Consider the following 27,574-nt stretch of genomic DNA (forward strand, 5'->3'; position numbering starts at 1 on the left):
CTGACTGGAGCTATTGCATGGTAGGCTGGGCTGCCTTTTGCTTTCTCTCGTAGACAAAGCAAAAAGCATCGAGACCTCACTGGTTTTAACCTTGTGGTAAGCATTTCACAGTACTAGCCTGTGGAGTGCTATTCACTACTTAATTTAGTGTGTTCTCTATGCAACCATGACCAGAACCAGGCCAATTCTTAATGATGGGGAGAAGTAAAGAGGTACAAGTAGAGCTTTAGCGTGGCAGTATCTCCTTAGCAGGAAAGAAATCTACTTTTATCACTTCTATGATTATAGATTAATACCTACTCAAACCAGTGTCTTATTCTCATCTCCCATACCAGAAAAATAGCCCAAATTAATTCTGCTCATTTTCTGGAATTCAATTCAGTGAGCCAGGCTGCTGTCCGATGAGAGTGAAGCCATCTTGGTCTGGTTCAGGTGAGGCTTTTGTAACTTTACGTAGTGCTCAGGCACCGGGGATAGCTCGATGTGTTGGAGTAGCCAGGATGAAAAGTAGTAATTATTGTAGAAATCATCAATATGATAGGAGATAAAAAATAGTGTGTGAAGTCTTGATTTAATTCTCTTGTTAGTGAAAGTGTTATGCAAATACTAAAAAAGACAGGTACAAAGAAAGAAGGTTAATTGTACTCTGAAAACCAAAGGTGTTTCAGACTGCCCAAAGTTGATAGTGCCTAAGACCTGGAAAAACAGAACCAAACATAAAAATAAGTAATGTAGGCAGTTTGAATTAATTAGGCACCTAACTTACCATATTTCCAGTAAGCTAAATGCTGCTTTTTAGTGTGCGTAATTTTTGTTTTAATTCCTGTGGTTATTTGACATGAACAGAGGTGAGACTTGAGCCTGGTGTTTTGTTAAAGAAATCAAACAAACAAACAAAAACCCAAACCCACAAAACCCCACACACATCAGGGAAAACTCAGAATAAAGTGGTAAATTCAAGTTAGCACGTATAAGTGGAAATAACCTGAAATAAAGCTGTTCGGAAAAAGGCAAATAATTGGAAAGTAATAACACTTAAAAGAAGATGTAGGCATGAAGAGTGGCAAGAATTAAAGGCTAGAAGGGAATGACTTGTGAAGAAAGATTAAAGGAAATGAACAGATGTAATTATTACTTATAGCTATATCTGTGTGCTTGGTGATGTTCAAATGAAGAGAGATGATCCCTGCACTAATTTGACTAAATAGCTACCAGGGGATGAAAAAAAAATCTGAAAGTCTTATAAGCTTCAAGTGCCAAGAAAGGATTCATTTAGAGGAGTCCAAAGAGGTCTAAGGAGGAGTAATGAAATAAGATGAGGGGAATCTTAGTTTCAAATACCATAAAAAACCCTTTTTACTAGAAATGTTAAAGTGTGTAATAGTCTCCCCTGAAGTTTTGTTGGAGCGCCCCAGTGCTGGAGCTATTCGAAGTGATAGTGGACAAAGCATTCAGACATAAACTGGAGGTAAGAATTCTGCTTTGGAAGGAGGAGAGTGAAAATGATGTTAAAAATATTTTCCATCTCTATGATTTCAAATATAAGTTAACAAAATAAGACTGGTGGTGCACTAGCGAAACATAATTTATGTAAATTTGCTTTAGAATAGGCATTAACCTTGATCCTTACTTCAGTTCCGCAGTAAGCCTTGCCTTTGATACAGTAATCTTAATTAAAACTGAATATTTCATGATTTAACTCCCTCTGCCTCATGAGCGGAACAATACTTTTATCAGTGTTACCTATGAAAGTGCTATCCATATGAAATATCCATTGCATCAGATGGTCAGCCCGGTGAAGGTCATATTCATGTGAATAAAAGTACTGAAACACAGGGGGTACATGTATTTAAAAATAATTAACTCTTATTTTACAACCAAATGTTAAAAAGCCAGTTAAATGGCTCTTCTTGCATGTTGAGTTAGGAAATGTTGTAGTAATAAATACCCTATTCTTCTGAGCTAAAAAAAAATAAACCTGGATGAATGCGTAAAAGAAGTAAGTATTGGCAGACGTGATGTGTGTCAAGTGTGTCATGTAACTGTCAATCACTGTCATCTTCATAATACTTTTATCTGAATCTGCTTAGGTAGTAAGTGAGAAGCTGCTCATTTTGATGTTAAAATCATAATATGTTTTAAATAGGAAGAGGCAGAATTGGAAACCAGGGGCATAAAGTTTGCCAATGTACTTCATCCTCTGGGGGGTTTTTAGTTGAAGTCACTGACACAGTACAGGCATCTTCAGGTTGCTCACTGCTCATAAAGGGAGACATTTGGAAGATTACACTTTCCATCTTGTGAAAAGATGAGCAAGTATTTATCTTAGTTATTTTGCAATACTTTTAAACATTTTTTATTGTATGCTTAATTGTTTAGTATGTAATCATAGTTGAGAACTTCATATGAAATGATGCAGGCATTGAGGGGATCAACTTTAAAACTGATTGATAGGCCAGGACACTTAGGTCAATGTAGGGATCAACAGTAAAAGGTCAAGGAAGGAGTATGTGATATTAAGTGACAATACTTAGAAAATACATTCGAAATAATATTACACGTAGTCTTAAACTGTAGAAGGCAAGCAAACATTTGAGTTTCCATCTGGAAACCCATTTACTTGTTGTTGAAAGGCCATCTTTTTCTGAAATTCTTTAATTCTTTGCTGAATTTAAGGTGACAGACTTAATGATTTGAATGAAAATGCAGCTGTGATAAAACCTGATGTCTGGACTGTATCTTTACTAAGTAGCTGATGTTAGTGATTATTTCATTTGTGTCACTGGAATTTTTGGTTATGTCAGGTAGTTGGATGATCCAGTGTTAAATTACGTGGTTTTCTTCCAAATATAAGTCTAACTTCTTGGTTAAATAAGATTTGCCAGTCTCTTTCATCAGTACTTGAGATACTCTTTTTTCATTGTCTCAGCTTTTTCTTTGTCGGATCTAAATACCAAGCTGCAGCTGTGGTAAGCTGGATATCCATAAACATAACATATATACTGCTGTCTTTACTTTCCATTCTAAGCACAAAGAATGTAGCAGTGTATATTTATTGTGGATAATGGTCATATAATTAAAATGGTAAAAGTGTATTTTTGGGCACAGCTGCCTTTCCGTCAGTCAGTTACATTACTGGATTCTCTTCTTGCAGAGAGCCTAGGGAACAAATTTGGAAAGTAGAATACAGTTATATGTTGGGGGGGTGGGGATGGGGGGACAAAGGGAACAAACCAAAAAAAAGCAAATAAAAAACCCCCACAACCCAGAAAGGGGGTTCATACCATATTACCTCTCTAGTCCTGGCATTAGATCTTCATAGGAGAATTGTAACACCTGATTGCACCAAAGAAAATTAAACTTTCCTGTTTCCTAGCATCGTTTCCATGCTCTGTGCCTGCATCATCTGCAGTATTCTCAAATACAGCCTTTAGCAGTTACCAAGAACATGGGAATTACTGGTGCTGTGTGGGTCTCTAGCACCAGAGGATGTTGCTTGGCTGGTTCCAGGGAGCCCGAAGGGTTAAATGCAGAGAAGCCTTTCCCCAGCTTTCTGGGAACCTGGCAGTGGCTTTCTTTCAGTTCCTTTGTAATGGGAGAAACAATACCTGAATTCAGCCTTGAGTTGTGTTGGAGAGGGGGAAGGATTCAGGTTATAGTGTCAGGGGCAGCAGTTGCTTGCGCTCAGGCAGTACCAGCAAGTGCTTCACCCTGTGGCTGAAAAAAGTGGAATGTTAACAAGGCAAGTCTCAGATAAGGCCATATGTATGTAGGGTTTTGTTGTTTTTTTTAATCCATTTCTCTCTGCTCGTGGTTTTCTTTTTAGTTAAATTAATCATGCTGTTTTGAATAGGCTGCATTCTGCTGCTAGGAACTGTAACTTGGGCCCTGGCTGGTGATGAGCCAGCCTAAAAGCAGGGAGACACATTTTTTGTGTGTTCAGACGAGTGAGAGTCTTGTCACTTGAAGAAGAAAAGCATTTAGAGACTAAAAGCCAAGTCCTGCACTGAGATAACAATGATGACTATCCCCTGAAAGAAATGTCACAGTGAGGTATCATTTCATTAGCTGACTGAATGGAAATTACTTTTCTGAATTAAAAACTAGCAGTTTATTTGTGAAGCAGACAATCCTGCAGGCATTGATAGCTACTGACTGTATCTCATCTTTGATTTCTCCAACAAGCTATGACTGTTAAAGACAACCAGGAAGGTTTGGTAAGAGGAGGCTGCATGGGAATTTCATGCTTGTTTCTGTTTTCTAGATCATCTTTCTTTTAAAGAGGGATTTGGGTTATATCGTAAAAACAAAAGAAACAAACATAAAAAACTAAGGGCACCACCACCAAGACCAACCACAAAACAAACTTGAAGTTAAGGATAAACATGTCAGTGTTTTGTTTAGTTACTGAGTTGCTGTACATTCCTCTACATCCAAACATTGTTTTGTCTGGAGCATAAGTAGTTGTGGATAACTGATAAGGCTGCCCTGCCCAAGTACTTAATATGTTTGAATGTGATGATCTTCAGCACATACCTTATATTCGCAGTATCTGCTTTTCAAAGTGCTTCTTAATTTTGTATTTTTTATCTTTATTTTCTAAGGAAACATACTCAGGTGCATATCTGTGAGTTCCTTCACCCTGTTTATATCTTTCACACCTTGTTTTAGTTTATCTTGTGGTTGGAATTGACAGAAAGGCACAAGTTTCAAAGATAGTCTATAAATCTAATGTAGATTGTCCATATCCTCTGTTCAGGAGACATTAGCACATGCACAAGTTGGGGTTTTTCATTTGACCTCATGCTGGCCATTTAGCAAGGACTTAACCAAGACCCAGGCACAGGGTATGGAGCATCTTCTGTTGAGGAGTTAGGAGAGAATAAGAGGAGCGGAAGGTGTGTGGAGTGTAAAGGAATGTAATGAGCAACTGGAATGTGTTGCTGCTCTACTCATCACTGGTGAGTACCACAGCTGGAGTAGTGTGTCCAGTTCTGGGCTTCCCAGTGCAAGAGAGACACGTACATACTGGAGAGAGCCCTCTGAAAGGCCACAGAAATGATGGACTGGAGCGTTTCTCCTAAGAGGAAAGGCTGAGAGCTGGGATTGTTCAGCTCAGGGAGGAGAAGGCTCAGCGAGGGAGGGGATCTCATCAGTCGGTATAGATACCTGAAGGGAGGATGCAGTGAGGTCAGAGACAGGCTCTTCTGAGTGGTCCCCAGGGACAGGACCAGAAGCCATGGGCAGACACTGAAACACAGGAGGTGCCATCTGAACATCAAGAAATACCTTTCCACTGTGAGGGTGACCAAGCATTAGCACAGGTTGTAGAGCCTCCATCCTTGAAGATAATCCAGAAACCAACAGGACGTGATCCTGGGCAGTGTGATCGAGGTGGGCCTGCTTGAGCTACTGGGGTTGGACCAGGACACCTCTAGAGGTCCCTGCCAACCTTAGCCATTCTGTGATTCTCAGTTGTGAGGAGGATAGAAATAGTGGAGGTTGTAAAGAGGTGTTTGAGGTTTTGCATTGGAAAAGCTTTATAGATAAAAGTCTTCACAAAACAATTTCTTATTTAAGTCTATTTATATATTAAGCATTTTATCACTTATGTTTAGTCACATTAAGCATTTTTAGTATACTGAAGTTCTTTACCCCAGAATTTACAGCTTTTGTGTAAATCCTTGTGTATTTGCAGAAGACTTTGCGGAGAGCTTCTGGGCAGAGAGAGTGCTATTTCAGATATTGAACCCAATTGATGATGTGTATTTTTTTGTAACATGCTAATGCTTTTATAAACTTGTTTTCAGTCAGATTATAAGGCTTTCAAAACATACCACTGCAGGAAAATGTTGCCTTGTAGTTATATAGCAATGTTTTTACTTCAAAAATGCAGCTAAAATTGTTGCCTAAAACCCCTTCTAAAATTACCACTAAAATGCCATTATTTTTTTATGAAGTAACTGCTTTATAATCCAGTTCAGGCCAACAGTGTGGTTATTGTCCCTCATTTTGAGGATACAGTATTTGAGTGGTCACGATTAATTTGAAATACAAGCTTTAAATAAAACTCATCAACTGGCATGTGAGCTAAGCCTTCCTGAGAGCAACCAGCCAAGCCATGCATACACAGGACAAATAAACTGCAGCATGATGGCTTTTGTTGAGTGAACTTATCCTTAGTGTTTAGTTGCTTGTTAAGTACCAGCTAATTCCCAAATGATCACTAACTTTCTCTTCTTTAAAACAAGAAAGTTTTCACTGCCTCTGTGTGAATTATGCTTGAACTGGAGAAATTTTTTGTATCCATACAAAAAGTATTGTTGAATGCAGACTGCGAATTATTGTAAAATGAGACATTATTTATATCTCTTCTACAGTTGCAACCCTCTTGGGATTTAACTGTTCAACTGCTGTATGGGAAACATGCATCTCTAGTGGGTTTGTTTTTATGTGTGTTAAGATGGAAAGCAGCTAGTTGATATATTATGAAGTGAAATCCTGGTACTGGTTGTTGAGACCTTGGAGGAAGAGAAAAGGCAGCTAAAAGTTGCCTTTTTTTATATATAATTGTGTTACCAGTTCAACTGCTGGAATTATATTTTTGTTTTCTCTAAGAGCTTCATATTTAGTAGTATATGTGTTTGTGTGTGTATTTATAAAGTATATACTGTTACATTTCATATTTCCAAAAGGATTTTGTATCAAGTTGTATTTGGATGGTTTGAAGGTTTCCAGCTCCATGAAGAGAGCTTGTGGAATTAAGATTTTGCACAGGCTGTATTGTATGTGTGTGTGAATATGTATACATGTAAATCATTTCTAGTAGCTGAAGAAATCTACCAAGAAATAGCCGAGATTAGTTACATTCTTTCTTGCTGAAGTTGGATGAGAGTAGTTTTGTTTCTACTCTTTGAGTTGTTTAGGACTGTAAATAAATTTAAAAAGGCAAGTGAGGAAGGTCTGTGGCAAATGAGATCTTTTTAAACAGCACTTCCAAGTCACTTTTTTAAAGTGACCTTTTAGAAACATGAATTTTATATATCCCAAACACATTGTTCAGGCTATCCTCTAACTGTGAGCAAAAGATTAAATTCATTCCTTAACATTTTATATCAGACAGGCAGATCCGCTGCAAATGAAGTAAAAAAAGATCAAAACTGGAGGTAGAATAAGAATAATTTATCCAGCTAATGTGTACATGTGATTAGTTTTATCTCATAGACTGCAGGATAATACTGTTACTTTTTGTGAAACAGAGTTTTGTGGAAATCATTGCCTGCTGTGCAAGGAATGTGATTTTTTAGACAGAGTTACATAAATGTTTGTTGAATCTGTAAGTATCTACCTGCTACTTTATTTCACTTTGAGAAAACTGAGGTTTTGTAAAATACATATTCAGGACTTGAAAAACCTCCCCCACTGCTTCCAAAATGTCAAAGCCAAGCACAGGGATTTAGCCATACAACTTCTATTGAAATTAATTGGATTTGTATGGCTAAATCCATGCAGTTCTTCTGAAAATATTATGGTCTCTTGTATATAAAATATAACAATATGTTCACAAACATTTTCTCACAAAAAATATTTGGACAGAACAGTAAAAACAGGTTTAATTTATGTTTACAGATGAATAACTTTTGGTTTACTATAAATGTAAGGGTTCCTGCTGAAGTATACTGAGTGAATACTAAGCATGGGCTGTACTTGCCTTAGGGCTTTATTTTTTTTAAACGCATGAAGCATTTACATAGGAGTCTTCTGTACTTAACTCAGGAGGGGGAAGAGCATTTCTGATTCATTAATCCCTTTTTCTTTTAGTAAGTAACTGGGTCCTTCACATCATGTGCTTGAGAAGTGTAAAATATACAAAGAAGTGGGAGGGACAAGCAAAATGATGCCTGGCTTGCTATAAGGTATAAATTCAAAATCTATTTCTCTTTGCAAGAAGAAAAATAGCAAGGGGAAAAAGGGCAGTACTAAATTTACTGCATGTGCTTGCATGATATGCAGGTTTGGGATAATTATTTTCTCTCTTGTTCAATAAAGTGAGTTGTTACCATGGTAGCATTCATATTGCACAATTTCTCTGTTATAAAATAAATTGAGAACAGTTTCAGAGACAGAAAAGTCTTTATATGAACCTTTGTTCAGTTCTTTTCTCTCTTTTGTTTTGTTTTTCCTTTAGTGCAAAATTGTGTCATAGAAATGAGGTTGAGGTCTTAAAATTATTCTTGAGATGCTGAAGTCTCGGTACATTTTCCAGATAAAAGTCAGTCAGGTACTAACACTGTGTAGTGCTTCTTCGGGACAAGATGTGCAAGGGCAGACATAGGTTTGGGAGTTTAGTTTTGAACACTGGTTAAGTTGGAGGATGTCTGCACCGCTACTTCCCACAGTGTCAGTTCCAATAATAAAACTGAATACAGCCATGAAGAGAGTGCAGGCTGCCAGGCACCTCCAGAGGAATAGTGTGGATGCACTGATCCAACAACTAGCTCCTGGAAGTCATCACGTTGCCTGTGTTCTGTTTCTAATGCGTTGTCTTGGACAAGCTGTATTGAGAACTTCTTGAAAAGCAAGTCTGGGTCTTCAGTGTGAGAGAGGGAAGGACTCCCATAGTAAGTGTTTTCAACCAGAGCATAGCCTAGATGACATTTTGGTCTCTGCTGCTTGAGCTTCTCTTACTGAGGAATAGCAGACTGATAACACTTCTTGATCAGTTGGTTCTGCAACGCCATTTTTAAAGCATTTATTGACTTCAATGCAGATTCTGCTGTGGACATTTTTAAATAGGCTTGAGCAATAGTTGTGTTTCTGCTTACCGAAAAGATTCCAGAAGATAGCCATGGGTGCTGCTTACCCATTGTGTAAAGCTTATATAAAAGGCCTCCAAGAAGGCGGAAAAGCATTCAGGAAGTAGGACAGATGATTGGAACAACATGTAGTTTTTCATCAAGCCCTAGTGGTGTCTTTGCCAAATCATCACTGATTCCTCCTGTTTCTTCAGTTTGTTTTTCTCCTTTGTTTTCTCACTTCAGTAGACAATAGCCCTATTAGTAGGAGGGTGTCCTTCATCCATGAGATCAAATGATTTAATTGGCTGCTTGATTCTTTCCTGCTTTTTTTCACCTTTCTATTGATCTCTTGTATGGATTTCTGAGAGTATGGTAATGCATATTGTACTTTGGGGGTGGTGGGGTTTAAGCTGTATAGTAAGTATTTACTACCTACACAAATTTTACCTCAATGTATATAGCAAGATGTTTTGGGGAATCTAGGAAGGGATTGTGTCTTCAGATGGCTTTGTCCATCTAAATGGTATTATCTTTGAATGCTGTGAAGTACTAATTGGCTACATACTGTTACTAAGCAATGCTTCCCCTTTGGCAGGTATTTAAATAGGATGCATACATAGTCACTGCTTCAAAGAGCAAAACAACCCTTGCAGATTTCTTGAAGTGCAATAGTACTTTATACAAAACTTTTCTCTCATTCCAACCTGACTACTTCCTTCCCACACGTCTTTTGCCTTCAGATACAGTGCAGGTAAATTCATTGACCAGTATTGCTGGTGAGTGTGCCAGCATGCTGGTTCACCAGTTCACTGGTTGCCTTGGTCAGCTGACAACTTTTTTAGCCAACATGTATGCTTGCCCAACATTTAAGTGTCAGAAATTGTTCTTTTTCAAGGTTAGAAAAGCTAAGTGATACATGGTATAACCAGCAAAATTTCACAGTTGTGTTAAAGGGTGGTGGAAACTGCATGAAAAAGTGTTATGTTTGAAGAATACTAAGGTTTTTCCTTTCCAATTAGTTGTGACAAATGAAGTTTCATGCTGACAGAGGATGTTACGTGCTCTTTGCCTTATAAAACCAAGCATAACTGAATAAAAGGTGGAAAACTAGTATTTATGACCTCTTTGCAGGATCATCTATGCCAGATGTATAAAGATACTTATAGATACCTTTTGAAATTGCATCTAATGTATTTAATGGGTCATTGAATCTAAATGTCCGATATGTCATGACTTATTAATTCCTGGATGACTGAAAGCTTGACTTCCTGTAGAAAGACAAAAATGGATGCTATAAATTTATAGTCCCTATTGTAGCATACCTAAAAGTATAGATTTTTTTGAAATAAAACCAAAATTTCTTACCCTAGGTTACAACCATCACCTTTATGCTGTTATGATAGGGTTTGTTTCACTGGTTTTCAAGCAACTGAAGGATTTGATTTGACTACTTGAGTGACAGTCATTGTCCTGGTCTTTCCCTTGCTCCTGGTGGGACCAAAATGCCATAGATTTACTGATTCAGAACAGAATATTCTTTAGGGTAAATATTTGGTTTCCTGGCATGCTTGGGGAGGGTAGATTCCAGATCTGCCCATTTCCCACTGCTGAGAAGAGTGACTCTGCAGAGTTCTCTTTTCCCTTGTGCTGTATGGTGACAGTCAGTCAGCCTGGAACTGTAATGTGGATTCATCCTTGGTGTTTTGTCTGTTCTGCTTAAGGGTATCTGGGGACAACGATACAGGAATATGTTAAACATAAATGTCCATATTTTGTTAGGGAAGATTTTGCACGGAAGTATAACTATTCCCCTCAGTTGCAGTTGTAACCGTTGTTTTGTCAAGGATCCAACATCACGTATTAAATCAAATTCTAATTACTGTCTTAAAAATCTGATTTATTTTCATATATATTCCCTGTTTGGGTGTGTCTCAGTGCCATATATGCAGCTCTTGGTGAGAGCTAGGCAGTATTGTTTCTAATTTCTTGGTGTCTATGTGCAGCCTTATAATAAATTTCTCTTGTGATTTGTGATCTTAATGCACCTAATCGCCGCTTCAACAATCTTTATAGTTCTTTGTAGTTTGACAGTACAAGAACAACATGAAATGTCATATTTCAACAGGCTAGATCTGTATGTGTGTATAATTTTATTCCTAATTATTGAAGTCCCTGAAATGAAGATTACCAGGAGCCAGTTGTGTATGTTGAGAAATTTTTCTTTCTTACAGTTTTATTATGCTCCTTCCTAAACATCCTTCACTGGTTCTTTAAGAGGCACCATATTGGGCCAGGAGGGATCTTTGTTTTGTACCACTATGATGTACTTCTGTACTTTAGTGATTGATACAAGTTGTTTCCATTATTATCTTTGTTACTATTTATTCCTGTTACGGAACAACTAAAATGTGCAGAGGTGTATGTAGTCACAATGAATGTGGTGATGATTGCAGTCTTCTGCAGTGCTTCTTGTGAGTAGCTGAGATGCATCGTGGTACTGTGCAGTATGTAAAGGTTTGGTTTAGTAATCTCAAAGATGCATTTATTTTGTATCTTAAGTTGTCATTTTTCAGAGCAGACTCCAACTTCAGACTACAGTTTATTTTACTATTTGTCTAGCCTTGTGGTAAAAATGTCTGATTTTTATATTTCAGAAGTATTCGGGTCTGATATTCCCTGGAGTTGTTGTTTTACTTAAAAATTCTTAATATCTTATTTCTTTATACAATATTTGCATCAATATTCTTTTAGCACTTAATTATCATAGTCACCCAAAAATAGACTGCAGTTAAGACATGCTGAAAATCTTTTTCCTTGGAGAAAGCAAGGTCTTAGAAGATACTTCCAAACATTTGATTAAGAGAAATCTCCTGTAATTTCAGGATTTCTGCTCATGGCATACACAAAGTACTGATTTTAGTCCTCAGGACAGGTTAGAAATTGTGATTTCTTTTATTAATTTTGAACAGTTATATTTGCGAACAAAACTGTGTATGGCAGTAGAAGGCTAGCAGCTGTGTACACAGTTCTGTATTTTACTCAGATGGCATTAAAAATTATAGGGCCTTCTGTAAATATATCAAATCCTATCAGTATCACAGATGCTTAGTAGTATTTTAAAGATACTTTTTTCTGTTTGTGATAGAACTTGTCTTGCAGTATCTAGAAATGTTACTATTGTGGAACAGAAGTGTTATAAATGAAGGACAAAAAAACCCAGGTGGACATTTCCTGGATTTGGGAATCTGCAGTTATATACTTGGTCAGGTGCACAAAGGTTTGCTTCTGGAAAAAAAAACAAAACTGTTTGTGTCCCTTCCTCATCTTCTAAACAGCACTTGGAACCTGAGACTTCTGATGCAGAAATGAATCAGGGGGTGCCAGAAGGATACTTCTGTTGGCTGGCTGTTGACTGTGCCTTGAAAAATAGCCAGCCTTTGTCTGGTGTCCACTTTCTGAAGCTACCTGACTTAAGTAATCAAATTAACTGTAAACATCATTCCCCAAGTGTCTCTTTGACCATCTGTTACCATCTTTGCTTGCTCTGATTTTGAAGTATGAAGGCAAGTACTTTTGAATTATATATCTATAATTCCTATCTGTTGCCCTCCTAAAGAGTGCCTTTCTCAGGTTGTGGGATAAATTAGATGCACGCACCTCCAACAGATTGCAGGTACATTCAAGCCTTGTTCTTGCATGTTTTGGGGGATCAGAATAAATTCCCTTGTGATCAGTTCCAGGGGTCTTAACAAATTTCTGATGATACTTCCAAATACATCCTCAGGTACAGAAAATAATTTGATCCTCTCAGGAAAAATACTGCGGTAAGCAAATTTCTATCATGCCTTTCAGGGCATTATGGAATACTTTTATACTCAAAGTGGGGGAACTGACTCAGAAATACTGATTTTTCCATGCATGTCTCTGCAGAGGTTTCTATACTTTGGGGCTTTTTTTTTAATTGATGAGGAGAGTGAGGCAAAGATTGTTGTGAAATGCCTTTTATTTCCTTTTTTCTCCATAGGCAACTTGATCAATGCTTAAGTAAATGTACTAAAGAGAAAAATAGAGGTTTTTTCTTCTAATTTCTATATTGAATAAAAGTAAAGAAGAGAGAGCAAGTTTGTTAATACTTTGAAAGATTCCTTTAATAATAGTTCCAAAATGAATAAATTACTGACCTGCTTTTAAGAAGTGATGTTACTGCAGCAGTGAGTGGGCAGGGCTGATCAGTGCAAATGCGTTTGAGAAATCAAGAAGTTTTCCAGAAGACGGTGGAGGAAGCTGGATTTTCATCATTTTTTTCTTTCTTCCTCCCGCCCTTTTTTTTTTGTTTAAGACTGCAGAGCATGAAGAGAATACAGTAATGAATAGTAAGAGAGCCCTTGCAAAAACCCAAGAGAAAGGGTAAAGGGGAACACAAAGTTGCTGCGGAAAGGACTCAGTCAGAGACCAATGTGATCAGACAAAAAGCCATTTATTGCAAAGCATTAACTCCTTATATACTATTGCTTACACACACCTACAGCAATTTGGCATATCATGATTGGATACTTGTCTTGAAGACCCTTAGTGACTAGCATATAATTGGTTAAGCACAGGTGTGAGAACTTGACCTCGAACGCTTGCCAACAGTCCACAGTTCTCATCACTCAGTGAATTCCAGCTTCTTCTTATCTTGCTTGCTTAGGCTTCCTTGGGCCTCCCATGGCCTTGCTGTATCCCTCAGAGTTATTCAGAGCTCATGTACCAAATATCCATTCTCCTGTGAGAACACTGTCTCCACACAAAGTGGTAGGATGTAGAGGTGGATGCATTTTAACAACCACATTAAATCAGACCAAAAGTGGGCTTACCCACTGTTTTACTTCTTATAAGGCAGTAAAACTGTCTGACTACTTCTGATTAATATCAGTCATGCAGGAAAAATATAAGACTGGCAAGCAGAAAATGAGTTTAGTTTGGTATACGTTACAGCTTCTTATTACCTGGGACTTAAATGTTTGCCACGGAGTTAAGTTCATTGCATTTAGCAGCCTGCAGTTGTATTTCCTTCCATGAATCTGTCCAGTTGCTTTCTTAACTCCATAAAACCCTCTACCACCACACCGAGTTTTCAGTGGCAAAGTGTGTCACAGTTTAACCACAAATTTGGATAAAGAAATACTTCCTTCTGGGTTTCTTATTTGCTTTTTAAAATCATCTTTCTAGTTTCCTGGATGTTGTTTCAGTGTCCCCATTTAAAAAAAAAAAACAGCTATGGTGTTTTTTTGAAAATGATTTTGTGAAGAGAAGATGTGAGGAGTGAAGATAATGAGAAAGTACAGAGGAGAGATGAAAGGATGTGGTGCTGATGAGTCAAGATTTACAGCTAGTTGGAGTCACTGAACAAAAAAACCCTAGAAGAGAAACCCCTAATTGAAGAGAGTGGATTCCAATTTTAGACTATAAATTCTAGATCAAGGTGAGAAAGTGTCTCCTTGAAGGAAAAAGAATACATTTACTTCACTTGAGATTGAAGAGCCACAGGGAAGCCAATTGCAGGAGAATGTACTAGAAATAAGGCAGTTTTTCATAAGCAGAAAGGTGTTCTGTGGTCTGAAAGACAGGAGAGAGTGGAATGGTGCAGAAAGGGAGGAGGGAAAAAGGAAAAAAGCAGAAGATGCACATTTACCCCTTAAACAAATCTAGGAAATTGGCAGCACTTTCTGTCAAATATTATTTAGTGTAAATGGAACACAAAAAGTAAGACTGAGTGGAATAAGACAGAAGTGATGAGCACTGATTATACAGTGAGGAAAATACCGAATGACAATGACTACTGACCTCTGTGGTAGAAACCAAAAGAATTTTGTAGTGTAAAATTCAGTGTTGTATGCTTTGGGCTTAGTAAACTTTTCTGCTATGAAGATAGGCAAGAAATATTTTGAAGGTGGTATGATGCAAACCCAGTGGGTTTAAGAGCGTGAAATTCAAGGTCATATGCTTGAGGGTAAATAAACATTTCTTAAAGCAGAAGGATCATCTTTTAAAAAGTGAAGGAAGTTTTGGCTGTCTTAAATGACTGAGCCATCAACATGATGAAGCTTTGAAAAAGCCAAAAGGGTCATGTGTTTAAATCTGTAAATCACATGGATATGCCTTGAGTGAAGTCAGAGGAGACAGACACAGATGCAGAGTAACAAATACAAAAAAAAAAAATTAAAAATAAATGAATGCATTCAAATAAATAGGTCTTGAATAAAATTACTTGGGAAACTGAAGCATGTTTTCCTATCTGTATCAGTAAGATTCTGGATAAGTCTTCTGTGGGAGTTACTGTGTTGGAGGGAAAAACCTCCTTGCTTTTATGATTAAATTTAGTGCATTCATGAAGACGATGTCATGACACGATGGCTTCCATGAAACAGACTGATCTCAATCCAGTAAATTCTTTATTATACTGAAGACTGGAAGCAGGCATGTTGCATGAGAATTCTTAGGGGAAAATGTTATACAAATCTCCTTCACTGCCAGGCTGTCAAGAGTGCTTCCTAGTAACAGCAAAACATCCCTCACATTGTGATAGAACAAACATTTTTAAATGCTTAAATGGATATAAAACCAAAAGAAAATCTGTTAGCTTACGCTACTTTGCTTTTTCTAAAGGTAGCAGAAATAGTCAGTTTATTTCCTTTCCCACCCACCCCCTGTCCTGTACTAATTAAACATTTACTGAATGTGGTGTTGTCACATCTGGAATTTGTCAACACTTTTATGTCTTGAAAGTTTGTTCAAGTTAATAATTAGTGTTAAGTTCTGTTTGACCCAATCTGATGAAGTCTCCTTGTAGAGTGCTGTCAACCTGTTGATGAGATACATAGAAATTACTTAAAAATTGGGGAGTGTGGTGTACACTACTACAGATAAAGAAATAGCACACAAGGTCCTGGAGAGTCAACACAAGATAATGAGGCAATATTTATGTGAGAGAAATGCAAAAGAAAAATAACAAATTGGACAACTAAATACACCAAATTCATAGAAGAAAAAGGCTTGCAAAGCAGACTGTCTCACTGTGTCTGCCCTACACTGTAGCATCCTTTAAGCCCACAAATGTATTTGTAGCCAAAGTGAGGGGCATTGAGTTGCGTCTGTGGAGCAGCACCAAGGCTGTGGCTAGGGTACTCCTGTCTGGTGGTGTTGGTGGCTCTGTTAATGTCAGTAAACTTTTGACTGCATTCCTAAGAGAGTTGGATTAAATTAAGCTCAGAAGAAAAGGTAAAATACCTAGCTGAAGCGTGTAGTGATGAATTCTTTAACTGCACCCTTTAAGAACATAAGCAATTTGGAGAGGTGTCCCTTCTGTTGCAATTTTCTCATGTATTAAAAGTCTCTCACAAAACCTAATTCAGAATGAAAAGCTGATTGTTAAAATCTAAGTGTTCAAAAAGTTTTATTTTTAATAATTTTTATAAAACCAATTTTGATTAATTGATGGCTTAAATATTAAATTGTAATGTTCTACTGTTACCTTTCTGTATGAGCTTCTTTAACAAGCCTGACACACTGAGCTTACTCCAGCTATAGTTTTGGTTGAAATACTTTTGAGCATGCTTTTTTTACGCTCACATAATTTGCACTAGGGTTATTGAATTTAACTCCAGGAGACTACTGCAGCAGTCATTTTGACTGAAATGTGTTTTCTAAATGACATCTGCTTTTCAAACCGCCTTGTTGCATAGCAGTGGTTTTAGCATGTGTGTGAATGTAACTCTTGGTAATGGTGAGTTTCAAAGAAGTGCAGCAAATTGTATGTTTGCTTTGAGAGCCAAGTGATGATGGTGGTGCAAAGCATTGGGGTGCATATACATTGTGATATGACTGAAAGAACATAATACCCTTGTTTGATGGTACAGAATAAGGAAAGTTCTCCATTTCTTGGTAGGTTTGAGGTTCAGGATCAAAAAGCTTTGGGTGAAAGTAAGGCAAACTGAAGCGTTGTAATTAACATTGCATCTTGGGAAAGATAATTGAAGATTATAGACTGTGGAGATGAAAAATACGTTGCAGATCATCTAGTATGTCTCTGCCAGTTTTAATCTTTCATTAATATTTTTCTAGTCTGGTTTGAAATGTACCACTTGGTGAGATTTCAATCACGTCTCTGAGGAAGCAGCGCTTTTTTTCCCCCACTTTTTTTCCCCTCCCCTGGCAGTCAGCATAATTTTTTCTGTTTGGTTTCATCCTATGGATTTGGGATGTGCCACACAGTTTGTCCAGACTCTCTTCTGTGATAGTCGTTGCCTACCCAAACTAACCATCTGTTTCCCTGTATCTCGGGTCCTAATTCTGCTTGTTTTGCACCTCTGTGGACATTTTCTGGCTTCTCATGGTGTCCTTGGGAAGAGCCTGGCCTTTCTCAGCAGACAGCCCTCACTTCTGGAATTCTTCTTGCTTCCACACAGCCATGTGCTGACAAAGCCGATCTTTGTATCTGCTCAGGGAATGATGCAAGGCCCATCTGTTAGTCCAGGCTGAGAGGAAAAGGAAAAAAGCAGCCTTTAAGGATGACTTGTGGATTGCTTTTTTTCCCCAGAGGTTTCAGTGTCCATATTTGACCAGTATGTCTCCAGAAGGAGCCTGAGAGGTTGTTATCTCCTACAAGCATCTCTTTGCTTTTATGATTATTCTCACCTTGCATCCAAGCTTTCAGCAGCAGGTTTCTCACACAAATACATTTCAGAAAAGTTCAGTAATGGCTTATTTTTGATCATAGCAGTGACAACACCTTCGCTTCTTTCAGATCATTAATTTTTCTTAAGATTTTCTTGTTTTTTTCCTGTAAAAAATTCCATGTACTTATTAACTTTTGCTATTATTAAATCATTATCAGATCTAACTTTAATTTTTTTAATAGCTTTAGAATATTTCTTCCAGCTGTAATCTTTTGCTCAAAAGATTCTCACTAAATATCCTTTCTTATGTCACCCACACATTTTTTTCTGGCTTGTTTCTGGTTGGTTTTAGCCAGATGTTTTTTCCCAAGCTTTTATGATAATGAAATGGAGCCACTGTACCCATGGTATTAAAAAAAAGGGAAAAAAGGGCTTTGAAAAGTTGTTGGTAGGTTGGGTTGTTTTGGGTTTTTTTCTAAGAAGTGCAGTTAGTTTGACATCCTAATCATAATTTTCCCAGCTGTGTTTCAAACTTCTGATGTATCGTCATTTAGGAAAAAATTGTCTCCAAAGCTGAAATTTTGAAGTAGTAGCATTTTGAAGTGCTTAAGTTAATAGGTAACACTTGGACCTTAAGAGTTAAAATAATGAAATCACGTTAAAATCAAAGAGTTAAACGACGGAATTTGTGATTTTTAAGATTTTGCTACAAATATAGTGTTGTCATGGTTTAAACCCAGCCACGCAGCTCGTTCACTCACTCCCCCCTTCCTCCCCCAACTCCTGGAGAGTTGGGGAGGAGAATCAAAAGAATGTAACTCCCATGGGTTAAGATAAGAACAGTTTAATAACTAAAGTGTAACACAAACCACTACTGCTACTACTACTAATAATAATAATGATAAAGGAAACAACAAGGGAAGAGAATACAACACCTCACCACCCGTCAATTGATAAGTCACCCCACCCTGCCCGACTGAGCACCGACCAATACCTCCTCCATCCCCCAGAGCACTAGCCCTTTCGGATCACACTCCGTTACCTCCTGGGTATGACGTGCTATGGTATGGAATACCTCTTTGGCTAGCCTGGGTCAGGTGTCCTGTCTCTGCTTCCTCCCAGTTTCCCATCCTCCCTGGCAGAGCATGAGGCTCAGAAGGTCCTTGGCCAGACCAAACATTTGAGCAGTAACTAAAAACATCGGTGCTATCAGCACTGTTCCCAGGCCAAAAGTCAAAAACACAGCTCTGCACCAGCTACTAAGAAGGAGAAAAATGGCTGCTACTGCTGAACCCAGGACAAGTGTCTTAAACCCAGTTCATTCCACTGTATCCAGCTTTAGCAGGTGAATCCCCAAGTAGGCATGGAGACTGTCTATATAGATGCAATGAATTTAGATTAGGTGTTAGGATAGTATTCTTCACTGTGAGGCACAGGTTGCCAGGAGAAGCTGTGGCTGCCCCATCCCTGCCAGTGTTCCAGGCCAGGTTGGACAGGGCTTGGAGCAGCCTGGTCTAGTGGAACGTGTCTCTGCCTCTGCAGGGATGAGCTGTAAGGTCCCTTCCAACTCAGATCATTCTGTGATTCTGTAAATTTTATGCAAAGTAGCTTAGCTCAAGAAGCGGTTGGAATGAAAATAAATCTGGTTACAATTTAACTCCATAGATAGCTTTTTCTTCCTTCCTCCACTACCCCCAGCCTAGTTACCTGTTAGATGTTCAGTGCAGAGGTGCCTTGTATCAGAGGGAGTTGAACCTTTGGTGTCCGAGAAGACTTCTTAACCATTTGGTGAAGGCAGTCATCTTATTTTTATTAATCAGGTCTAGACAGATAGGTTCAGCACAAAGTATTTGAGGAATTTGATAATTTCACATCAACCACAATTGAATCCTTTCTTCTAACAAAGCAGTTTATTGCAAAAAAACTGCATGTTGCCCAATTCTGTGGCTGGCTTATCAGGAGGAGAATCCTGCTATATTGTATAAAGCAGAAAAAAATGAACAAGTCATTTCTTTGGGTGACAGCTCCCTTGCTGGTTTGATTGTCCCTGAACCTGTTGAAAAAGCAAACAGAGCTCCAGGCTGCTGTCCTCTCAGCATGCAGGCTTCTGGGTTTGTCCTTTGGAGATCTCTTGTCTTTCTTAATGTCCAGGGTTGGCATCTCTAACTAGGCTTTGAATTCTGTCCCAAAGACTCGTAAGTTTTCTAGTTTCTAACATTTGGCTGTCTGGAAAGGGAGCTGGTCGCTGTGTACTCTCCATAGATACATGTTCTTTCTCTTTGTCTCTACTGAGCATCCTTGGAGAGAAAACTGTTTATTACCTCCATCAGTTGAAAATGGTAGTTTTCTCTACATCAGTCTTTTTAGGCAATCTCAGGATCAGGACTAACTGGTTCAGCGCTCACTTCCCTGTGATGACATTTTTATTAAGCTAAATAAATAGAGGTTTTGTGAAAGAAAGAAGCAAAGGGTTGCAGTTTGCTAAATAAGTTTGTGCTACTCTGATAATCAATAGCTTCATTTGTCTTCTAATATTGTATATTGAGTCTTCAAAGTTAATGTCTTGAGTTAAAAACATTAATGAAACTTGATGCTATTTCAGATTTATTGAGCCAGCCTTTAGTAAGGAATTTTACATTGCCAACCTTATATTTTACACATAGCATTTGGTGCTAGTTGGAAAAGAAAATGGTTGCAGTTCATTGTTAAAGTATTGCTGGAGCATTTGTAATGCAGCAGTAAGGTCACTTTTACATCCCACATAAAACTGAGATGGAATCCAACTCCAAACTACCTAGGCTTTTGTTGTGCTTATCAGGAGTTTTTAGGAGCCTCCTGCCATTCCTTTATTCGTGGTTTCTGAATGTGGGGCCAGCCTCACATATGTAACTGCAGAAATGATTCACAGTAATGGTGCACCAGGGTGTAAAATAGCAATTGTTACAGCAGAGTACTCCAGACTGCTTCTTCACTGACTAACAACTTTGTTGAATGAAGACTATAGAAAAATGTGCTCTCAAATTCACAAGTATTTTTAAGAGAATAATCACCTAACAAGTTTGAGGCTGATCCTAATTCAGTCACATGTTTGAAGTGATTCATGAACTGGATTTTGAGCCATTACCATGTCCTGAATTCAGTTTTCTTAAATGCTGTAAATCATGTGCTACTGTATAATGTAATATATAGACTTGAATTAAGTAAATGGAATTTGTGAAGATGGGTAGGCCAGCATTCCTTAACCAAACTAAAAGCTTTGCAAAGTGATGACATCGAAACTATTTTTGCCTAATGCCATATAAAAGAAAGTTAAGTATAGTCTGTTACAAAATTGCCTCATGCTTTGTGACTATTTTTTTTCTATTCTCTACAGGTAGGTGTAATTTCTATATATTATATCTACTTTAGGAAGAACTTTATTATTCCCACCTCCTGCAAGCACTATTGCAAATAGTGACCACGTTCACTTTCAGCAAGAGTGGGGTTATTACTCGGGGCTTTTTTATTGATAGTGGTAAGAACTTGCAGCTGCTTTTTATAGCAGTGTGCTTCCTTGAAGGTTTGATGCACTCTTTCCTGAAACACTTGTTCTTCAGAGATTCCTTAGTATGCTGTTATCATCTCACAGAGGTAGGTCAGGGTTGGTTGGGGTTTTTTGAAAAGTAGAGCTGTGTGTGGTCAGATACCAGTTCTTCATAGAATGTAACCTCGTTGCCTTGAACTGTCAGAGGCATTCATAGCAAAAGCCAGGAATTTTTTTTCTTGTTTCCTGCTTTTTACCTCTTTCTTTCCTATGGGAGCTGGGATGATATAAGGAGATGGTAGAAGCACCACAGCATGTTTTCCTAATTGAGGCAGAGCAGACTGCCTGCACTCAGTGGTGACATCCCACAACTGCATTTTAGTGATACCACAGTTGTCATTTGGAAGAATGAAGATAGTGAAAAATATGCTGGTACATGGCTATTTTGGTATAATAGTCAAGACACTATACATGTGTGTGTTTGTAGGTAAATTTCTCTCCTTCTAGGCCGTGCTCTTTACAAACACAATCTTCCAGCCTTTCCAACCTTCACATTCTCTTTTATCTGGACTAGAGTGATAATACCCATCTGTTCAAAATGCAGTATGAGCTGGCACAAGAATATCCAACTTTGAGTCTGAAAGTTCAAGAGGAGGTCTTTGGCTATAAAGGAAAGAGAATCAAAGTCTCTCCTGGTAGTCAGGCAGAGATTTGGAAAATGTTCACCTCATGCCTATTATTCCCCTTCCCCACATTGCCTTTCTCTCTCTGATTAGAACTCCAGGGTTGATACAAAGGATGAAAGGTTTAGCCTGTGTGCACTGCTTGTGCAGAAAATGTAATGATGAAAATATTCCTGGGTTTGCTAGGTGCAGAACTATGTGAAAATCAGTGAGCAAGTATGGATGACTTTCCAGTGGAATACAGGAATGGTGCCAAATGGAAAGGAAAAAAAAATAGTCACTGCTATTCATGGTAGCAAAAATGACTAACATTACTGATATTTCTTGTTCCTAGATCACCTCTCTTGTGACTCTCCAACTCCTATCCACAGTTGGCCATAATGATCAGCTTGATGGACCACGGTACAAATGTACTGTATCTCTGGACTTCATCAGAGCTGTTGCGCGGTGAGCCTATTCGAATTTATTTACTGTTGTATGTGCTGACTTGAAAGAGACTTCAGAACCAGTATTTGCTCAGTCTGCAGGCCAGAATAGAAATCTATGTCTGTTTTCTAAGTAAGAGTGAGTCATCTTAGTTATGGGAAGTGTTGAACTTGAGGTAAGTATAGTCCAGTCTTGGTTTGGAAAAGATTTATGTTACAGCAGCAGTATGTGTAACAGTAACATATTGTCTTCATGTTTAATAAAGGTCAGACACTTAATGTGAAAATACTGCTCTAAAATGTCAGTCCATTTCATTACCAAAAGGCACATTATGGTATTTGAATCTGAAATGATATTTAGTTCTTAACAGTGTGTTGTACATACAATATAAAAAATACACAGGTTGTAAGAATTCTTCCACATAGTCAATCTTGTGTGATTGTGTAGTTGATACAAACTGATTCAGTAAATGAATGTAGGTACCTCAACAGCTCTGTTCATTCAGAGTCTTCAGTTTTTGGACTCTGAGAACAGTTACAGGTCCATTAGGGCAGATGATAAATGACAGACAGAAATGCGTGCAATGCATAGGCAACAGTCAAGCCTATGTCTCATTTTCATGAAATGCCAACAGCGTTACCTCACATCTGTTGCTGTAGACAGATTATTAGCAGGTCTTGGATAAAGAGTCGATAGCCAGAACAGAGCCCAGAAATGACATGTGGCGAAAAGGAGGAGAAATGTTCTCAAGGCAAGTTCTTCTCTGTAATGTGGGACTTCAGAGGAACCTGTGGTGTAGACTGTATCCCATAACCTCAGGGCATGTGTTGCTCTCCTGAGCTGTTAAATGTCCAATAGCCTTGTCAGTAATCCCCACAGACACACTAATCTCAATTTGCAGCTGGTCAAGCCATAGAATGGAACTTTATCTGGTTCAGGCCTGGCTCAACCATGCTGCCAGGACCTCCACAACTTCACTATGTCTTTTTGCTATGCCCAGCAATAAAGTCACTAGTGAATGATGTCCTGGAAAAGCTTACTGGTACCAAGTACAGCAGACCATCTGCTCAGCAACATGAATCATTGTGTATACAAACGTCCCCAAGTTCTTGTTTTCTGCGACTTGAACAGTGAATACAGAGACCAGTTCATAAAATCTGTACTGACTATGAAGGTCCTTGAGTTAAGATGCATTAAATGATGTCCCTTTCCTTACAACTTGAACATCTGTAGAAATTTCACTGACTCCATTAAAGTTGCTAGAAAGTAGAGATGGCCAGAAAACAAGACCAAAATTTGTTCTATGCAGCTTGTGCTTACCAGAGAGAGTAGCTTTTGGAGATGCTATCACTTGAGACCTCAGTGCACAATATAGTGCTTTGGCTTGCTTTCCTTTAGGTCAGATGTATGTGTACATTTATATGTATTCATATACACATATATGTGTGTATATATATGTGTATCTCCTGACAGACTTTTCCTACATGTTTTGAGGCAGAAAGCCTTTCTGTCCACCCTCTCCAACCTCCAAGTAGTTTGGAAGTGTTTATATGCTGTCCAAATAGGGCCATTTAAATGACTTGACAGATTTTACAATTGGCCTGTTCTGCTTCCCTCCTGTTGCCCTCCCTTTCTTTTCTTTTTCTTGTTTTGTTCCTTTGTTACACTTCTTTGATTAACTATTTTTTCCAGCCCATAGTCATTGTTAAATCTTTAAGGAGGACAATTCATAAAGATTCAAGGTTTCACAAACCCATGATAAATGCACTTCCCCCTTGTTTTGATGGAGCTAGTAACAGGGTGAAAGCATGATCTGTGCTTCGAGAAATTTCTTTTTCTAGCTGTGCTATAGTCTTGCAGCTGCCTGTAGTTTTTAACCACTCATAGGAAAGGTTATATTTATTGAGAGGGAACTACTTTTCCATTTCAACCAAAAGATACATCAAATAAGCAGCCCATCTCCTTGATTCTTTTTTTCTCTATTACTGTCATAATACTAAAATAAGTTTGTTAGTGTTGTGGTTTAAGCCTTGCAAATCTTCAGATTCACTAAAATCTTCGGATACCTGAGCCTTGCTACTGTAGCATTATTTCCTAATGGAAGGCTGAAGAGTGCAAAGAGCAGGACAGAAAATGATGCTCTCCCTCCCCTCCCCACCCCCATTGAAGCTGTTCACATTGTCATTTTATTTTCTTTATTTTTTAAGTAAAAGTGAAATTTGTGTCATTACTGTTTCTTTTTTAAAGCCACCTGGTTTTGGAAAAGAGTAAAAAACTTCTGTCTCTTTCTGATGGCTTTCAGTGTGATAATTGCTGGCCATGCACAGTCTGTCTTTCGTACTGCAGAACCTCATGTCTGTCTCTATTCTGTTGCATATATTCAGTTTTCACAGAGGTATTTGCATGCTTTTTACCACATAGCTTTTTTACCAGATGTTTCCCATTTGGTAAACTAGCTGAAGGTAAGGTTAGACATTTGTTTGTTAGAAATTTTTAATTTCTGTTTTAAGAATTTCAGACCTTAAAGTTAATAAATCTTCTGTAGCTGAAGTAGGGATCTCTCAGTGTTTGTGGAAGGTAATAGATCTTTTCATATAGTCTCCAATGAACCCAGTTGTTACGACAGGATGGCTGTGTTTCATAGTTGTTACGGTCAGCATTTGTTAGTGTATGTGGTTTTGTTTCTGTGGGAAGCCGTGTAACTAAAAGCACTTTTCTTGAGTGACCCAATGTCATGTCAGTCTCACAGTGGAAGTTAATGTCTTTAATTTCATCACTGGATTATGAAGTAGACTTAAACACAGTGTTTCTTGTTATATCTTGGGGATTTCTGAACTTTTTCCTTACCCAGTGTGATGTTTTATAGAAACTTTTTGAAAAGTGGGTTACAGGAGGATGTGTGAACAGAGCATATTAAATGATTGTAGCCTAGCAAATAAGGCATTCAGCCGGTTAAGCTCACTTTGCATTGTGAGCGGTTATTTTTGTATTACTGAATACTTTTTAAAAAAAAAACTTTTAATTTTATACTTGTCATTATATGCAGTAATTTGCGTTACTTAATTCAAACAGTAAACCTCAAAGTCTGAGCATTAGATTGGAGAGCAGAATGAGTTTAGAGACAAAAAAAATAATTACATGTTTTATTCTACTGCTGTTTCATTCTGGCTGCCATTAAAGTACTAAAGTATACATTAGACTCTTCTATCCCATTGAGTGGCATTCTTGGATGTTTTAAATTTAGCTCTGAACATGGGTCAACTGGTGTCAAGACTGAAAGAACGCAGACTGCAAATGAGTACAGATGAAGGAGATATGGAGTACATGCTAGAACAGGTGGTTTGGAAGATGAACAAAACATTCAATAGCATAAAAGACTGCTGCTTTGCATCACCAAGTAGAGTATCATGTTTATCATATGAAAATATAATCTTATTAACTTTGATATATTTTTACTACTTAATGATTGAAATAAGATTCTTCAGTTTTTACTAGAAAGCTGCTTTATTTCTCTTTCAGTATCTTACAGAGTTTAAATAATCAGAAGACAAGTACTGTAAACACCACTAAAAGTTAAAAATTCATTCATCCTTGATTGCATTTCTTTTAGGGATATTGCTTGACATCAGTTGGTCAGAATGTCCTGCATGTGCTGTCTCCACAGAGGTTAAAGTCTTAGCACTGTTAGGATGATTGCTCTAATATACTGTGTTTTTGTTTATAGGACCGTGAACTTCGACATAATAAAGTACTTGTACGATTTCTTGTGAAAACAAGCTTCACAGCCATATGGACACTGTGACGATGACTAAGGCAAGCTGTGTTCATCTCTCTACTTAGCTGGCCAGAAAGAAGAGTATTTTGGCTCTTTTGGATTTGTCCAAACAGGTGCTGGCCCAGCATGGAACCTCATGAAAATACTCTGATTGGTCTGGGTGGATCTGAGCAGAGGACTATTTACCAGGGACCCTGGAGTATTTGGAAGCAATGTGTTAATTATAAACAGCAGGGTTTGAGCACAATCTGTTCTACTCTTAATGATGTTATCTTAACACTGAAATTGCCTGAAACCCATTTATTTAGGACTGCATTTTGCTCTATGAACTCTCCCCAGTGCTTTGAACATGGCAGCAGCCCTTGTTTGTATGCCCAGTCTTTTCACTTCCTCTCCACAGGAATCTTTGCAATTGCCTGCCAAAGCAGCTTTTCCTGAGGCCACCATTTTAGGGGAGTGGAGTAGCAAAATATAATAAACATAAGAACATATTTTAAATCAAGCTGGTGTAAATCTTTCTCTTCAGTCGTATGTCGGCAGACTGTTACACTGCTATATGGAGATCACAACAATTGGAAACTCGCACTTAATCACAATAATATCTTTTTTCAGACCAGTCATAAATGCTAAGTGTGAATCTATTTTTACAAAGCTTTATATAAAAAGAAAACATTGATTCTTAGAATTCTGTTCCAATAACAAACTTGAAAGGTTTTATTTTTGCTTAAACATTTTCTAGTCCTTTTACGCTTATCCAATTAATATTAAGGGATGACTACAATGCTATTTGGGATGAACATACTTTGATACACACTGTGTAATGACTTTTTGTAAAGTATCTGCCCTGCAGAGGAGAATGGCACAGCTGCCTTTCCATCAGAAAGGGGAAAGTTCAACAGGTGACTCAGTATTCCTGCAGCAGTTCCCCAAAAGAAGCAGAACAGTGAATAATCAATGTGATACTACAAAACTGCAGCTTTGGAAATACATGATGGAATAGACTATAGTTATATTTGTCTCCAGTTTACATGTAGAGGATTCCCAGCTACCACTTTCTATATGGGCTGTTAAAATTCCCATGTCCATGTTGGGATTACTGTCTTGTTGAATCTGAAGATTTCTGTCCCACTCACCAGGTGCCACAGCCTGTTACTCAGATGTTTCACTCCTGAACACTGGTCTTTGACTATACAAGACCTTTCCATGTTCTATGTTGACTGTTATGGTTTTTTCCTCTGAAAAATAATCATTCTTTCCCCCCGTTGCTCTGCTGTCAGAGATGGTCAGATACCCTGAGTACATGTAGCCTTTTCTGTCCCCCCACCCTCATCCCCAATTGTGGGTGTGTAGCCAGGCCTCTGGGTTCAGACCCAAATGAACAAATTCCAGGTGAATAAGCAACACAAGCATCTCTCTGGCCAAGCTGTCGCTTCCCCCTCAGGAGAGTGGGAAAGGGCAGCAGTGAGTCATCTCCGGGATCAGTTTTCCTTCCTCCCGCTGAGCTGAATCAAACCCTCCACCTGTCCATGAGGTGGCAACGTTTGTTGCCCTTACTGAAGTGCTGGGATGCAAATACATAACCTGTTTGAGAATGGTTACCATCAGATTTTGAGTTTACTAATCAAAAGGTACATAAGGTGAACTTTGGACTAAGCTTTATACAGCTTCTTCCGCCTTTTGGACTTAGTGATGAGCTGAGCTCTTACAAATCT

At 38.1% G+C, this 27,574-nt stretch overlaps 1 protein-coding gene across 5 annotated transcripts in view; it reads left to right on the forward strand.

Annotated features, from left to right (window-relative positions):
- Nucleotides 1–26,364, forward strand: part of ORC5 (origin recognition complex subunit 5) — a 72,025-nt gene extending 45,661 nt beyond the window's left edge. For all 5 annotated transcript variants that reach the window (XM_031048339.1, XM_005148401.2, XM_031048340.1 and 2 more), the window contains exons 14-15: nt 21,996–22,108; nt 25,812–26,364. In XM_031048339.1, coding sequence (XP_030904199.1) covers nt 21,996–22,108; nt 25,812–25,857 — 159 coding nt within the window. In that variant the 3' untranslated portion in view covers nt 25,858–26,364. The remainder of the gene's footprint in view (nt 1–21,995; nt 22,109–25,811) is intronic.
- Nucleotides 26,365–27,574: the final 1,210 nt, after the last annotated feature.

The sequence above is a fragment of the Melopsittacus undulatus genome, chromosome 5 (assembly GCF_012275295.1).
Source record: "Melopsittacus undulatus isolate bMelUnd1 chromosome 5, bMelUnd1.mat.Z, whole genome shotgun sequence".
NCBI classification, from domain to species: domain Eukaryota; kingdom Metazoa; phylum Chordata; class Aves; order Psittaciformes; family Psittaculidae; genus Melopsittacus; species Melopsittacus undulatus.